The sequence below is a fragment of the Heloderma suspectum genome, chromosome 3, assembly GCF_057233095.1.
Source record: "Heloderma suspectum isolate Gila_16-S chromosome 3, 16-S_ref, whole genome shotgun sequence".
Taxonomy (NCBI): Eukaryota; Metazoa; Chordata; class Lepidosauria; order Squamata; family Helodermatidae; genus Heloderma; species Heloderma suspectum.
The window spans coordinates 106454397-106470877 of NC_139460.1; the positions used below are offsets into that span (position 1 = coordinate 106454397).

General features: G+C 45.8%; 1 protein-coding gene across 1 annotated transcript in view; it reads right to left on the minus strand.

The window, feature by feature from the left end:
* PHEX (phosphate regulating endopeptidase X-linked) overlaps positions 1 to 13992 on the minus strand; it is a 158966-nt gene extending 144974 nt beyond the window's left edge. Inside the window, exons 1-3 of the mRNA XM_084841745.1 lie at positions 13587 to 13992; positions 7340 to 7408; positions 2453 to 2614 (exon numbers count right to left, since the gene is read on the minus strand). Coding sequence (XP_084697871.1) covers positions 2453 to 2614; positions 7340 to 7408; positions 13587 to 13710 — 355 coding nt within the window. The 5' untranslated portion in view covers positions 13711 to 13992. The remainder of the gene's footprint in view (positions 1 to 2452; positions 2615 to 7339; positions 7409 to 13586) is intronic.
* Positions 13993 to 16481: the final 2489 nt, after the last annotated feature.

Sequence of the window (16481 nt, forward strand, 5' to 3'; positions counted from 1 at the left end):
CCTAACCCACCCCAAATGCCTGCCTGAACAACCACGTTTTTAATGCACGACGGAAGCTCATTAAAGAGGGGGCATGACGGAGTTCCCTAGGGAGGGAGTTCCACAGAGTGGGGGCCACCACAGAAAAGGCCCTCTCCCTCGTCCCCACCAGTCTAGCTGTCCTGGCTGATGGGACAGAGAGAAGGCCATCCGAGGCTGATCTTGTTAAGCGGCCTGTCTGGTGTTGCTGGAGGCGCTCCTTAAGATAGGCTGGGCCGGAACCATCTAGGGTTTTAAAGGTCAAAACCAACACCTTGAATTTGGCCCGGAAAACAACTGGTAACCAGTGCAACTCCTTCAGCACTGGAGTGATGTGATCTCGCCGGCGGCTGCCTTTAATCAGGCGAGCCGCCGCATTCTGTACCAGCTGCAGCTTCCGAACCGTCTTCAAGGGTAACTCCACGTAGAGCACATTACAGTAGTCTAAACGAGAGGAGACCAGGGCATGTACTACCGATGGGAGCAGATGGTCGGGAAGGAAGGGGCGCAGCCGCCGTATCAGATGGAGTTGATACAGCGCTGTCCGGCTCACAGCTGACACCTGAGCCTCCATGGACAGCTGGGAGTCCAAAATGACCCCCAGGCTGCAGACCTGGTCTTTCAAGGGTAGCCGTACCCCATTCAACACCAGGTCAACATCCCCCAGCCTCCTCTTGTCTACCACCAAAAGTACCTCGGTCTTGTCAGGGTTCAGCTTCAGCTTATTCCTCCCCATCCAGCCACTCACCGTCTCCAGACATTTGGACAGGGATTCTATGGCCAACCTTGGTGAAGATTTGAACGAGAGGTAGAGCTGCGTGTCATCCGCATATTGATGACACTGCACCCCAAACCTCCTGATGATAGCCCCCAGCGGCTTCATATAGATGTTAAATAGCATCGGGGAGAGGATGGAACCCTGTGGCACCCCACAAGTAAGTGGCCACGGGTCCGAAACCTCCTCTCCCAGTGCTACCCTCTGGTACCTGCCGGAGAGGAAGGACCGGAACCACCGCAATACAGTGTCCCCAATGCCCAACCCCTCCAGGCGGTCCAGGAGGATACCGTGGTCAACGGTATTGAAAGCCGCTGAGAGGTCGAGGAGAACAAGGAAGGAGCATTCACCCCTATCCAGAGCCCTCCTCATATCATCCACCAAGGCGACCAAGGCCGTTTCTGTCCCATGCCCAGGCCTGAAGCCCGACTGAAATGGGTCTAGATAATCAGTTTCTTCCAAGTGTGCCTTCAACTGCACCGCCACCACCCGCTCAATCACCTTGCCCAAAAATGGCAGATTTGAGACTGGGCGAACGTTGTTCAGAACTTGAGGATCCAAGGAGGGCTTCTTTAAGAGCAGTCTTATCACTGCCTCCTTGAGGGCTGATGGCATCACTCCCTCCTCAAGGGAGGCGTTCACCACCGCCTTGATCCCCTCACCCAGTCTCTCTCTGCAGCTCATAATGAGCCAAGATGGGCAAGGATCAAGTAAGCAGGTGGTCGGCCTTACAGATGAAAGCACCTTGTCCACTTCATCAGGAGGAAGAAGCTCGAACCGATCCCACAAAACCGATTTGCCACAGGCCGCCTCTTGCTCACTAACTGTATCCACAGTGTGCAGAGTAACACACCTAATCTGATCAATTTTATCTGCAAAGTGCAATACTTTATCTGCAATACTCTATTCCATCCTCCCTCTAACTCAGGTTCTGTTCCCCTCCCCTCAATAGTCAGCAAACCTTCCATGGCCACTACTGGGCTCTTTATCAGTTCTCTCTTCACTTAGTTTATTTCCTGCTAAAGTTTTTATGTGCTTCTGCAAACCTCAGGGTCCACTGAGCTTGCTGATACCTCCCACTGTATGTATGCCATTTTGGCTACATAAAAGGTCAACACTCTAGCCTGAACATCAGAAACAGCGGAAATGTTTTTTGTGAACATATGGCATTTTGGACATGGGGCCACATTACAATGAAATTCTATTTTATTTATTTCATTACGTAAACATAAGTTTGAATGAACCAGTGAGGAATGGTTTCAAAGTTTGAAAGTAGTTTTTGGGTTGATATACATTCATTTTGGCATTTTTGCCACACAAAATAAGGTGATGAATTCTTGTTTGGCTGTATTTCTAATTTATAGAATGAGCAGCCCTGATGTTCTCTTATTCACCCCACCCCGCCCCCTAATAGCAAACCACTGAAAAGGGAGTTTAGCACTGTCCTCCAGTACTCTGTAAAGCATGAGTGGGCAGCATAGCAAATGGTGGGAGACGATGGGGGATGTAGGCCAAAACATCTGGAGGACCACAAGTTGCCTACCTCTGCTGTAGAGTATCATGTACACCAATGGCGATAGAGAGAGAGATAATTCTGTATGAAGCAAGTCAGTGTGCTCTGCTGCCATAAGCTCAAGATCTGAGCAAGGAGCCACCTACCTTTCAACTTGAGGTCCACATTATGCCTCAGCCACGGATAGATTCCATAACTTGAGGAATCTTCAGGAATTAGGTTATCCTGTATCCATCCTTCACAGGCAAACCGGAAAAAATTATCACAGGGATCCACAGATGTATTTAGCTTGCTTTTGATGGCAGCAGCTGGAAAGATGTGCAAAATTTTATGCAACGTCTTTGGTATTACAGAAATGTTATACATTCTTGTACAAAAGATATGCAAATTCCCTCCTGGTTGCCATTTACCTGCTTTGATTTCTCTCCACGCTCTACCACAGGGGTGCAGAACCCTGGGCCCGTGGGCCTAACCCAACCTGTTGGACCACTGGAGGCTGGTGGCTCTGATATCAGTGGGGCAATGAATCCGCTCCGGGTTTCAGTCAGAACCAGTCAGAACTCTAAAGGAGCTATCCAAGGTGTGAGTTCTGACCGGTTCCAACTGAAGCCCAGAGCAGATTCACCGTCCCACTGACATTGGAGCCACCAGGCTCAGTTCTGTTGAACTCCCCCAATGTGGCCCATAGGGCTCCCCAATTTGGCCTATGCAGCCTCCTTGGGCTCCTCACCACCACATTATCAACTGAACTGTACCCTCTGGTCCCTTCCCCTGTTCAAACATGCCACCATCTCCCCTGTTTTCAAATACAACTCCTTTCACCCTTCATCCTCATCTAACTAGTGGCCAATCCCCTTGACATCCAAACTCCTAGAGCACACTATTCATTCCTAATGTCTTGACTTTCTCTCTTCCAACTCCACTTTTGGCTGCTCCAGTCTGGCTTCTGCATTCCACAGAAACTGACCTTGCTAAAATCATCTTCTTGTTGCCAACTCCAAAAGTCTGTGCTGTCCTCATCCTGGACCTCTCTGCTATCCTTGATAGAATTAACCATCCTCATCCATTTGACTCCCTCAGTGCCTTAGGTTTCTGCAATTCTGTTCTTAGCTTCTTTTCTTTCTGTCAGATTGTTCATTCGGTGGGCCTGTTCGCACATCACAACAAGCCACCATGTGTTAGTTTACCCGCAGGGCTCCATGATGCAAAGTGGCCATTATTTTTTAAATGCAAGCGCACCACAGCTTGTTGTGTTGTGCAAACCTGGCCAGGGTGGGTTGTTGCTGTGCTTAACAAATGACCCACAACCCTAAAACGATCCATGTACACTGAAGTTTAGGAATATAGCACATATATTTTGCATTTGATGTGCTTTATAATAAGGCATATCAGTCGCAGGAAAATCCAGCCCTTTTAGGGCCCAACGGATTCCCACAGTGCCCTCAGCTTGGCTTGCCTTTGCGAGCCAAGTGGAGGGTTTGCTCCTGAGATCTGGGAATATCCTTTCTTTCTTGTTGGCTTTACAAAGAAAAGAACAGAAAGGAAGTTCCTGCCCTGTCGCCATCACCACTGCCACGCAATCCTCCCTCTCTCCCTGCCAGTGTTGGCACCAGCAGGCCGAGAGGGAGGGTTGCGCAGCGGCCGCAGCAGCGGCAATGGCAGCAGCATCAGGGAGGGAGGACAGCACCACGGCACAAGCCTCCCTCCCTGTTGCCACTTCCGCCACTGCCATCACCGCCACCACACAACCCTCCCTCTCTCCCTGCTGGTGCCAACTCCAGGCTGGAGAGCACTGGCAGGGAGGAGGGGGGTTGTGAGGCGTTGACATTGGTAGCAGCAGTGACAGGGAGAGAGCGAGGGCAGCACCACGGCCCAACCCTCCCTCCCCGTCACCATCGCCACTGCTATGCAGAAAAGCTGCCAGTTGGGGCCAGCTGGTGGATGTCAGACCAGAGTCTGGGGGGCCAAGCCGATAGAAGCTCATCAAGCTCCACCCCCCCAACCAGATTCCTCAGACATCTCAATTTGTAATTTATGCCTTGGCTCACCTGACTTTGTCATTTGTGGTTAAATAGTTTGCATGTAATTTCCCCCATTCTTTTGCAAACAGTAGTTTTCATGGGAAATTTAAGTATGGGAAATGCCAGTTCCCACTCTCACCCAGCATCATGGCCCAATCTAAATTAGGCTCCCTTGGCTGCTTTTAACTAAAGAAAAAGACATTGGGCGATCCTATCATGGATTTTCCATGTCTTGTCTAGTTTGGCCTGGAGTCTTGGCCAAACTTTGTCGGGCTTCAGGCCTGGACATGGGACAGAAACGGCCTTGGTCGCCTTGGTAGATGATATGAGGAGGGCTCTGGATAGGGGTGAATGCTCCTTCCTTGTTCTCCTCGACCTCTCAGCGGCTTTCGATACCGTTGACCACGGTATCCTCCTGGACTGCCTGGAGGGGTTGGGCATTGGGGACACTGTATTGCGGTGGTTCCGGTCCTTCCTCTCCGGCAGGTACCAGAGGGTAGCACTGGGAGAGGAGGTTTCGGACCCGTGGCCACTTACTTGTGGGGTGCCACAGGGTTCCATCCTCTCCCTGATGCTATTTAACATCTATGTGAAGCTGCTGGGGGCTATCATCAGGAGGTTTGGGGTGCAGTGTCATCAATATGCGGATGACACGCAGCTCTACCTCTCGTTTAAATCTTCACCAAGGTTGGCCGTAGAATCCCTGTCCAAATGTCTGGAGACAGTGAGTGGCTGGATGGGGAGTAATAAGCTGAAGCTGAACCCTGACAAGACCGAGGTACTTTTGGTGGTAGACAAGAGGAGGCTGGGGGATGTTGACCTGGTGTTGAATGGGGTACGGCTACCCTTGAAAGACCAGGTCCGCAGCCTGGGGTTCATTTTGGACTCCAGCTGTCCATGGAGGCTCAGGTGTCAGCTGTGAGCCGGACAGCGCTGTATCAACTCCATCTGATACGGTGGCTGCGCCCCTTCCTTCCCAACCATCTGCTCCCATCGGTAGTACATGCCCTGGTCTCCTCTCGTTTAGACTACTGTAATGCACTCTACGTGGGGTTACCCTTGAAGACGGTTCAGAAACTGCAGCTGGTACAGAACGCGGCGGCTCGCCTGATTAAAGGCAGCCGCCGGCGAGATCACATCACTCCAGTGCTGAAGGAGTTGCACTGGTTACCAGTTGTTTTCCGGGCCAAATTCAAGGTGTTGGTTTTGACCTTTAAAACCCTATATGGTTCCGGCCCAGCCTATCTTAAGGAGCGCCTCCAGCAACACCAGACAGGCCGCTTAACAAGATCAGTCTCGGATGGCCTTCTCTCTGTCCCATCAGCCAGGACAGCTAGACTGGTGGGGACGAGGGAGAGGGCCTTTTCTGTGGTGGCCCCCACTCTGTGGAACTCCCTCCCTAGGGAACTCCGTCATGCCCCCTCTTTAATGAGCTTCCGTCGTGCATTAAAAACGTGGTTGTTCAGGCAGGCATTTGGGGTGGGTTAGGGTATTTAAAAAAAAAATTTATGGTAGAATTTTATTGTTTTAAATTGTTTTATGGTGTGTTGTACATCGCCCAGAGTGGCTGGGTGACCAGCCAGATGGGCGATTAATAAATTTAATAATAAATAAATAAATAAATATGCCATCTTCCTTTAAGACAGTAGCATCAGCTACATGTCTGCTAGACTTATCAAGCACAGTTCATATGGCTTAGCTTCCCAGGGAGGTCTGTTGCCTTGTGGGCCTCCTGGAATCATCTGGCTGGTTACTAGGGTGGCCATTTATGCATTACTAAAAAAGAGGAATTGCATCACTAAAAAAGAGGACAAAAGGGGGTGCCAATTTGCATAACATTTGCATATGCAAATTTATAGCTATAAGTGGAAATTTAGAAATAATAACTATAATTTAAGTAGAAATACAATACAATCTCATAGTGGAGATGTCAGGGTGGAAATTGAGCCCATAGAGCCCCAGAGCAGTTCTGATTCTGAGGAGGAACAGCAATCTGTGGGAGAGGAGCTCGCTCTTCTCTCACAGGCACAGCAGCTGGCAGAGATTCCTCCTACCAGCATTCCTGGGATAGATAGTGACCCTAGCAGCGAGAGAGCGCTGGAGGGGGGCTTGCTGGATGCTCGGTGCAGACGCAGGGAGTGACGACAGATGGAGAGCACAAAAAGGAGGCGCTCCGCTCGTTTGGCGTTCAAACAACAGTCGCGTCCCGAGGACCCAAGGGGAAGAGGGAGGATCTCTCCATAGCCCATAAGTTCAGGGTCTTCCCTTGGTTCCCCTTCAAACGGGGACCAACTGCCGCTGTTCCTTTAGTTGCTAGTGATTAGTATCTGAAAGAGTCATAAAATAATAAAGGAATAAAGCCTTGGGAAGAATCCTCGTCATCTGTGTCCTGAGTTGGCTATTGAAGGGGACTGCAAGAGGCAGCTAGGGCGCTCCTGACAGGAGAAGTCTGACCAGATGACCTGTGTGCCTGCTCAGTCTGCTGTCCAGGCGCTAAGTATTGATGGGAAGTTCAAGGCCCCGGATCAACCTCCTGATGGTCCTTTGACTTTAAACCAGACTTGGACTGGACAGCTGTTCAACCAGAGGACACTTTCAAATAGAGTGCTGTCCTCTGCTAGATCTCCAAAATAGAGGGCTGTCCTCTATAAAGCAGGACAGCTGGCAACCCTATGCAACTGTGGAAAACAGGATGTTGGATTAGAATTCAGGGGTGGGCTGGGATTTATGGGACTTGGAGTCCAAGCACATCTGGTGGGCCATGGGTTTCCTACCCCTGGATTAAATGGACCTTTGTTCTGATCCAGCAGAGCTCTTCTAGTGCTTTGAGGGAGGCAACTGCCTTCCAGATTTAACATAAACAGCTTAGACATTGATTTTCAAAGTATACTTAGAGTTTATTAAGGCTTTCTGAGAAGCAGCTATCAGACTACTGAAAACATAAACAGTTCATGTTTCTCCATAACAATGTGCTTTAACTGTAATACAAGAAAGAAAAAATACATCTCTTACCAGCTTCAATGCATTCAGGAGTCAAGCAATACTGTTGCTTTGGATGAAATTTTATAAGACCTTGGCTAACTGCAAAAGGGAAAAACAACATGGATTATCCTGTGTTGCTTGACAGATTTATTTCTTTGACTCAAGGACATCATGACCTCTGCAGCTATGGAACTATGGAACTTTTTTGAAATACTAAAAGCAGCGGGGACTGTGTTGGTCCAGAAGAAAATTTCCCAAATCCATGGTCAGTATCTGCATCTAATAAAGATACTCTCCAATCGTGGATTTTGGAATTTTACACTAATACAGCATCCTGTTTGCGTATTAGAAATCATGCAATACTTGTTCAGCCGGCGGTCACCAGATTAACACACACATTACCTAGCAGCATGCTTGGTGGCCAGCAAGAAGACAAATGGCGCCTGTTATGATGCATACCCTCACTGACATGGATGCATGCATGTTACATACATGTAAACCAAGCACACGCATGAGATAACTTTTGGTGTTGAACTTTGGGTGCGTAGGAAAACCTGACACCCCAAAAGCTGAGAGAGTCAGTAACCGCAGACATGATCCTTGAAAGCAATACTTTGTTTTATTAAAGAAGAATTTAAAATGAATTAAAATAGCACATCAGGGGAATTAGAACCATATATCCAAAAGACCTTACCTTAGAGAAAGTTAAAAGTTAACACACATTCAGAAAATTAGTAGCCCTTTCCCCCTTCCAATTCAAGTATGACACAATATTGGGGGAGGGGGAAGTGATTTCAAAATTTTAAAAGGTCTTAAGAATACTTAAAAAGTTAAGGGTGCAGTCCTATGGAGCTAGTCGGCAGCCTCTGAAGATGAAGTCAGAGTATCCAATGCAGGGTGGCCAGAGCACAGAGGCGATCCTCACCTCCGTGCTTGGGCCGCCCTGCATTTTTGCTAGATGGGCAATTTCATCTGTCTAGCCATGGTACTTCCGAGCAGGAGGGAAGGAGGCTGGGCAAACCTAGAAGCTGCTTAATGCAGCTTCCTCAATCTCCTCCCCTCCCTGCCCCTCCCTGCTTCCTCTCCGCCCCCCTGCCTCCTCCACTCCCTGCCCCTTTTCCCCATCTCTGCGCTCCTTTCCGAGCACGGAGACATAACCAGAACCGTGCTGCCTATGAGGGGGAGGGGGAGCGCAGTTTCTGGGCTGGGAGACCTGTTTCTGACCTCACATCCTAGAAACCAAACAATCCTATCACCTCCCCCCTCCCGCTGTCTAGGGGGCATAGGATTGCTCTCTAAGCAAGGTAAACTGGCTCATCATTTCCCTTCCATCTGGTTTAAATAGGAAGGTGGAAATCCAGTAAAATATTTGCTGGCAGCTGCATTTGTGATTGCTGCCCTGGGGCAAGATCTGGAATTTGCAAGTCTTAATACAGATGAATTAAGGAAAACCTGGACACGATGGGCTGATCAGAAAGTTGTTTACAAGGAATCACATAGGCAGTTTCACATGGGACATGCAGAGTCCAAATGTCCTAATGGAACTATTATGCTGCCCTTCTCCAAGAATGAAATACAGTCCTCTTTTCCAGACATAGGTCACCTCTTCCCCAAACAGTGGACTTGGGGGGGGGGGTGCTTGGTAACACATAGGTGCCAAACAGCAGAGGTAGTGCAACACTCAGTAGCAACTGCACCACCAATGTTATAAGTAAATCAGCCCTGAATCAGATTCTGTGGTCAGCATGCTACAGTCAAGATGCTACAGAGACAGGTGCTAGTGTTTACCTGCCATTATCCTTCTCCCAGACAAAGTCTTGTACAAAGAGAGGACAATGAATCAGAAACTGGGAAGAAAAGGAAGCAGTTGTGTAATATATTAAGCCATTCATATAGAGCATTCTTGGGGATTGTAGGCCAGGCTAGGAGAAGCGATAGAGCCGTTAAGGAAAGGACAGTGAGGGATGGAGGAGTGTGCTGTGGCCCTCATTGCTAGTCTATATTGGCAGATAAATCAACATGGCTCCGATATGCAATCACCAAAATGCTTCCTGTGGAGGAGCAGGAATGATCTCAATAAGATTACTCGGAAGTGCATGGTTTGAGAACAGTAGGACAGGTCAGTTTAAGGGAAATACGTGAGCATGCGTAGAAATATTTTTGCTCAAATGGCTTAAGTAATGTGACCAGGGAAGATTCACAAATATTAGGGTGGGGGGGCTCACTGGAATGCTTTGGTTATTGGGCTTCAGCTGTTGGGCGGTATAGTAATGAAGTGAAATGAAAGAAAGAAAGAAAGAATAAATAAATAAATAAATAAATAAATGCAGTCCTCAAGAGCTCAGGATGTAGCTTCTGAGACTGTACTACCCTAACTTTTGGGTGTGTTGAAAAAGCTTTCTATTTTGTCAAGTATGTCATGGCCAAGGATGAACAAGATGTGATTTTGTTAAGATGATGTTGCTGTTCTTGTTTTTTAAAAAGGCATACATTCAAGTATTTTAGCACTTACAGATGTTTTGATATTGATATTCACCCTGAGCCTTTGGGGGTGAGGTGGATTTTAAATCCAACACAAATAAGATCAACAAAGCCACAACTGTCTTTTGAAAATGAAAAGCAGCCACAGGATGCTACAATTTTGAGCAGAAGATCGGGGAAAGAGGTGCTTAACATTTTTCAGAAGATATTTTGCAAGGTGAATATCCATTCAGAACACCACAGAGATAAAAGCAACTTGAAGTGGGTGATCTTGAGTGGGGAAACATCCAATGGGCAAAATCTTAAGCATCTCATCATTCATCAGTCAAAACTGCAGCCTCCAGAGAATGCTTTTCATTTAAAAAAAATGTTTATTTCCTTTATTTTTAAAAGTGCACGCAATATGTAGTTTGGCCCTAATACATCCTATTTCAAGCTTTACTATTTCTTTTTTAAAGTTAATAAAACATGTAAAACCAGGTATTTTTTGTTAATCAAGAGATGGCCCAGCCCTACAAACAATTGTGTTCATGCATGAAAATAATTCTTTTTCATTCTTTTTAAGGAAAGATCATGCCTGTGAAGTAACGTTGTATATGTTGGCAGTGGTGAGTTCTAAAAATAGAATAGAAGTTAGGACTGTGTGTCCAGACCATATCTAGGCGTTCATCTAAGGACCTCCATTTATTTATTTATTTATTTATTTATTTATTTATTATTAAATGTATCAGTCCCACCCTCCGCCTGCCAGTACTCTGGGCTATGTATAATAAAAAAAAACATTTAAACTTCCCCGAAAATGAAGAAACAGGAGCAAAGATCCATACAATAAAATTAAAGAGCACCAGAATATTAAGCATTAAAATCTCAGCAAAACAGAACAGTCTTTACTGCCCATCTAAAATAAGTTATGGAAGGAGCCAATCTCACCTCAGGAGGGAGTCCCCAATCAGAGCGCTGCTACCAAAAAGGCCCTGTCTTGAGTACCCCTCCTCACCTACCCTCTTTAGGTAGCAGGACATATAATAGGTCCTCTGATGATGATCATAAATTATGGGCAGGTTGATATGGAAGGAAGCAGTCCTTCAGATATCCTGTCTCCAAATCATTTAGGACTTTGTAGGTCTAAACCAGCACCTTGAATTGTGCCCAGAAACACAGTGCAAGCCAATGAAGTTGTTCCAGGTCTAGTGTAATATGGCCTGCAAAGTGCACTCCTGACAAAAGTTTGACTGACATATTTTTCACTCGCTGTACCTTCTGAACATTTCCAACCCGCATGGCCAATGATTTAGGATGGTGTGAGCTTTAGTGCAACCATTTGGAATGCAGTGGGTTGCCTGCCCTGCTCTAATTGTTTTGGAGTACAGCTTCCATCATCCCTAGCCAGCCATGCTGACTGGGGCTGATGGGAGTTGCAGTTCAGAACATCTGATGGAACCCAAATTAGGGAAGGCTTCTCTAGACTAAATATGCTGGTATTTTGGCCCTGCCCACCATGGGAACACAGCCCCCAAGAGCGTCTTTGAGATGGAATTTGGCCCTTGGGCTGAAAGAGGTTCAACTCCCTTTCTCTAGAAGATGGGTGGGGGATCTGTGGCTCTCCAGATGTTGTTGGATTCCCAACTCCCATCAGCCCTAGCCAGAACGGCCAATGGTCAGGGATAATGGGGGCTGTGGTGCAAGAATATCTGAAGGGCAGAGATTTCACACCCCTGCTTTAGAGGCTAACTGCGAACCGCAGGACTGTATCTCATCTTAACCCCCTGAATCATTCGTTGGAACAAAAGTATAATGAAATTACTTGATTCTTGAAAGCATATTAAATTATGCAAAAGAAATACCTGTAAATTATGCAAAAGAAATATCTGCAAAAGATATGCTTCATTGCAATCCTATGCATGTCTACTCATAAGTAATTTAAACTGAGTCCAATCAGGCTTACTTCCAGCTAAGTGGGTAGAGGATTCCACCCTTAGCCTTAATTTTAATTTCCTAGGCATGGAATACATATTCCCTGACTATAATCTACAGAGAATGGAATAATCTGTTAGAAGTGTTCTGTTGGGAAGGTCCTGCTCTGTTAAGTGGAAAGCTATGTCATCTGTTAAGTGGAAGTTTATTTCATCTGTTAAGTCTCATACTAGTTTTGAGAATATACAAGAACAATGAGTGGAGGCTGATGGCTCCAATTTTGGTGGGGCTGTATATCCATTCTGGGTTTCAGTCACAACCAGCCAGAACTCTAAAGGAGATATCCAAGGTGCTGAACCCTATCCCTAAAATAGGTTCAGCACCTTGAATAGCTCCTTTACAGTTCTGCCTGGTTCTGACTGAAACCCAAAATAGATTTACAGCCCCACCAAAATCAGAGCCACCTCCACTGGGAACAATATATTTTCCTAAGGCACATAGGAAAAGCTTCCTTCATATTTGGCAATTAACATCTAATCCTGCATAGCATGTTTACACTACAACATTATACTAGGTTTTCTACTCTCATGGCTTCCTAAAAGGACCATAGATATGGGACTTTAGTGAAGGTGCTGAGAATTCTCTGGTAGAGGTCCCTACCCCCATCATAGCACTACAGTTCCAGGTTTTCCTAGAGAAAAGAAATTATTTTGAAACCAGTATAAATCTGTTGATATGGCCACTGTGTAACCTCACTACATGCAACAAGGACATTTTGGAGAGATCATTTAGTAAATGAATATTGGCAATGATCTCCATATATATTTCACGACAAATTGTGCTCATTCACATCCAGATGTTGGGGAGGATGGTTTCTCTTTCAACTGTCCAGCTTTAATTAAAACACTGAATGGAGAAATGTCTTGCCCTCCTTCAGTAAAGACTCCACCATTCATCTACAAATCTTTTAATTGCTCAGAGATGTGGGCGTTTGCGCTGTCCAAACCTCCAGCAGAACATATAGGGTGCAATTCTATGCATGGTTAGACAGAAAAAAGTCCTACAACTCCAGGGAAATGTTGGGAGTTGGGGGACTTTTTCCTGTCTCAACATGCATAGGATTGCACCTTTAGCCAACCATAATTATGGAATGAGCCCCCACAAATGGGTGTGCAAACCAGATGCATGAAACATGGTCTTTGAGACAAAGGATATTGGTCATTTTTATTCAGAAGTTACACCTTAATCATTAGCAGTTTGGAGACACGTTGGCTTAACTGATTTGTAGATGTCAAGCCAAGGTGCCTTTTGGATGGAGGCAACTACCTCTTTTGCCTGTTTCTGCTGCTTCTGGTTAATGTTGCTACAAATTTAGAATTTATCGAGTGGTTATTGTTGTTTTTTAATGATACGTTTTATATAGTTTTATGTTGCTTTTTCATTTGTCTTGTTAGGTGCCTTGGATCTTTCTCGTTGAAAGGTGGGATACAGATAAATAAATCTATAAATAACTTATTTCAGTGTCTATCCATATAGCAAAAATGAGAACAGTTAACTGATCCTATCCTCATTTACCTAATAGTAAGTCCCTATTATTTACCGAATAGTAAGTCCCATTGAAACGAATGGAGCTTATTTCTGAGAAGACATGCATAGCAGGCATCCATAGAATCCTAGAAGAATAAGGCAGGTACCTCAGTATCTTTAAATCCTCTTATGCAGTCCTTTGCATGGATTCTACACCAACAACACTTCAATGATAGCTCCAATGGGGACGGGTGGGATGTGATCAGCACAGTTAATCGATATACAAGTGGCAATGCCATTCCCGTCAGGACTTGCAAATGTTGCATTTATGCTAGTGCAAAATATTGAAACTTACCCAGGAAAAGCGCAGTGCCAAGTAGGACTGTGCTACTCACAAACACGCCAAGAGCTATCCGGAGAGGTTTGCTGGCTGCTCTCTTGTTGGCTGGCACTGAGCTCCCTGCTGCCTCTGCTTCCATCAGGATGGATTTGCAAAGCCCTCTGAAAGAAGTCTGCTTTTCTTTCTACCACACTTTGTTACTGTTCATTTACAGAGAAATCCCATCCGTATGCGCCCTTTTGCAATCTCACTTATTTATTATAACTAACGTTACCGTCAGGACCCATGTCCAAGTCCCTCGCTCTTCCCAAAATGGAGGTGGGGTGGGAAAAGTACATAAAATGCAGTATGAAGTTTCTTCTCTGACCAGGACTTGGAAAGACACACAGCAACAACTCAGTTTATAGCTCTTGCTGTTTGCAAGCAGAACACTTTTATCAGCAGTTCAGGACATAAACATTTCACAAGGCTGCCCAAACAGATTGTTTCACCATTCCAGATTCCAGCACTTAAAAAAAAAATCTTCCCATCAAAAACTGGACTATCAGACAAAGTTTTGCCAGCACTACATTGACAGGAGTGTTTCCTTGCACCTCGTCAATTATCTGCAGACCATCATCCCTTTTCAGTCTAGCGGCACCATTTGTCTTCAGTGAAGAAAGACATCCTCTCTGAGGGCAGAATCCTTTTTAAAGCTTCCCAAGGAGCTCTTGGGATATCTTAGAGAGTTTGGGGCGGTTTGTGTACAACAGCAAGTGCCAAACGTCAGAGTCATGCTCAAGTGAAGGCAAAGCAGTTATTAAAACAACCTACAGAAGGGTTTTGTTTTTGTTTTTTTAAGAGCAAGTTATATTTCAGTGTCTGTGGTGCTTTTGTAAGCTCTATCCAAACACAGTACTTTGTTCTGAGGGTGAAAGTTGGGATGACCTGCCATTGTGCAGACGGCATGGATGAGATGCGTTAAAGAACTGTGTTCCCCAATCAAGGCCCCAAGTAGATATGCTATAAATACAGGGATTTCAAACTTTCAACGGTTAAATCTGGAAGTAATTCCTTTAAAATGGGAGGGGGGGTAAATTAACCACCTTCATTTAATAATCTTTTCCAGAAACAATAATGCTTGGAGCCGAGACAAAAACTATGTGTTATGTTAAATGCATGATCACATTTAACATATCTGTTTGTTTTTAATTGCAGCAGTGTGTGTATGTGTGTGAGACAGACAGAGAGAGAGAGAGAGGTCAGGATGCTCGCACATAGGGAGGGAGATTTAACCCTTCTCCCCATGCTGCAGTGCCAATAAAAATCCCCCCCCCAGCTGCTTTTTGCCATGGGAGGGAAGCTATGATGGGTGCCAATAAACTCATTTCCAGTGGCTGCTTTCTAAAGAGAGAGATGGGGGCTTTAAATTTGTCTAGCAGGGACACCTCTGATACTGACGTATCTGCTAATCTGTCATTTCCCCTAATAGATGTGCGAAGAGAGGAGTATGGTGATTCCATGGTGAGAGCGTTGCACATTGCATATGCTCAGAAGTTATTTCCACATTATTGCTGCTCTGTTCTGTTATTTCCTGCTAATGTTTTAGTGTTATTGTAAGGTATGTCTTAAATTGTTAATTGTATGGATTTATCTTTGTTAGTCTCCTTGAGCCCTTTGGAGGAAACGGGGGTGGGGGGATATAAATTTGTGTATTTAATCATATATTCCAGGGCTGAGCCCTGGCACTGAGAGCAGGTTGTAGAACTCAAGCTTGGCTCAGAATTAAGCTCTGCTCATGCCAAGATCGGACACTGCCATCCTTCTCCCACGGAGTGTTTAGCTGAAAAGGGTGGTTAAAAAAACATACATTCTTAGAATAGCTGCCATCCAATTCACTTTGCTATTTTTCATTGGCTGCTTTCAGCGACTGACCTTGGATTTCACACCATCCTTAACCCTATTGCAAGAATGACTCGTATTTCACCTTTCTGCTCTGTTCTGTTGTGCATTTACCCATAGCTGCCTCGATTTTAACCAATTTCCTTTTTTTACAGAACTCTCCAGAGAAATTGTGCTGCCTTCACGCCTTCCAATAAATCAGCTGTTGGGTCTAAAAAGTGAAAAAAGTTGAAGGTTATACTTCTTGGAGGGCCCACCATATCCCTTGTCTACTGTTGAATTGGTTTATACTGAATAAGAGGCTCCAGCAGAGCCCAGAGAGCTTCAGCTATTGGGCGGTATAGAAATGAAATAAATAAAAATTAAGAACTACGAAAGAAAGAAAGAAAGAAAGAAAGGAAGGAAGGAAGGAAGGAAGGAAGGAAGGAAGGAAGGAAGGTGGGAGGAGCCAAAACTGACAGATCCACCTATCCAGGCCCAGGGCTTTGGCTGCTTTAGCTCTCAAAGGTCTGGTTTTGAATCCCCGTGTATTCCGTTATGTTCCGTTATGTTGTGCTGTGTTACAGTCGCCACCCCTTTTTCCTGCTAGGCTGCTCACCTTTAACAGCACTATGCAGTGGAGGCTGGTGGCTCCGATGTCAGTGGGGCGGTGAATCCGCTCCAGGTTTCAGTCAGAACTCTAAAGGACCTATCCAATGGCTATATGGCATGCAGGCACATCAAGGTCCTCTCCGTGCTGGGAATCATAGAGTTGGAAGGGACCTCATCTACTCCAACCCCCTGCTCAATGCAGGCTCTGCGCCCCAGGGTGCAGCTGCCGCATCCCTGACAGATGGCCATCCAGCCTCTTCTTAGACACCTCCAGTGAAGCTTGAACCCACCACATCCTGAGGCAATGGCCCATTTCACACGTGACAGCAGCAATTCCTGGGTTGTTTAACCCAGCAATTGCCGGGGACAAGTGGACCACACAAGCCACACACGAGCCATTTTTGATTTCGGTTAACAACCCAGGATGTTCATGACATC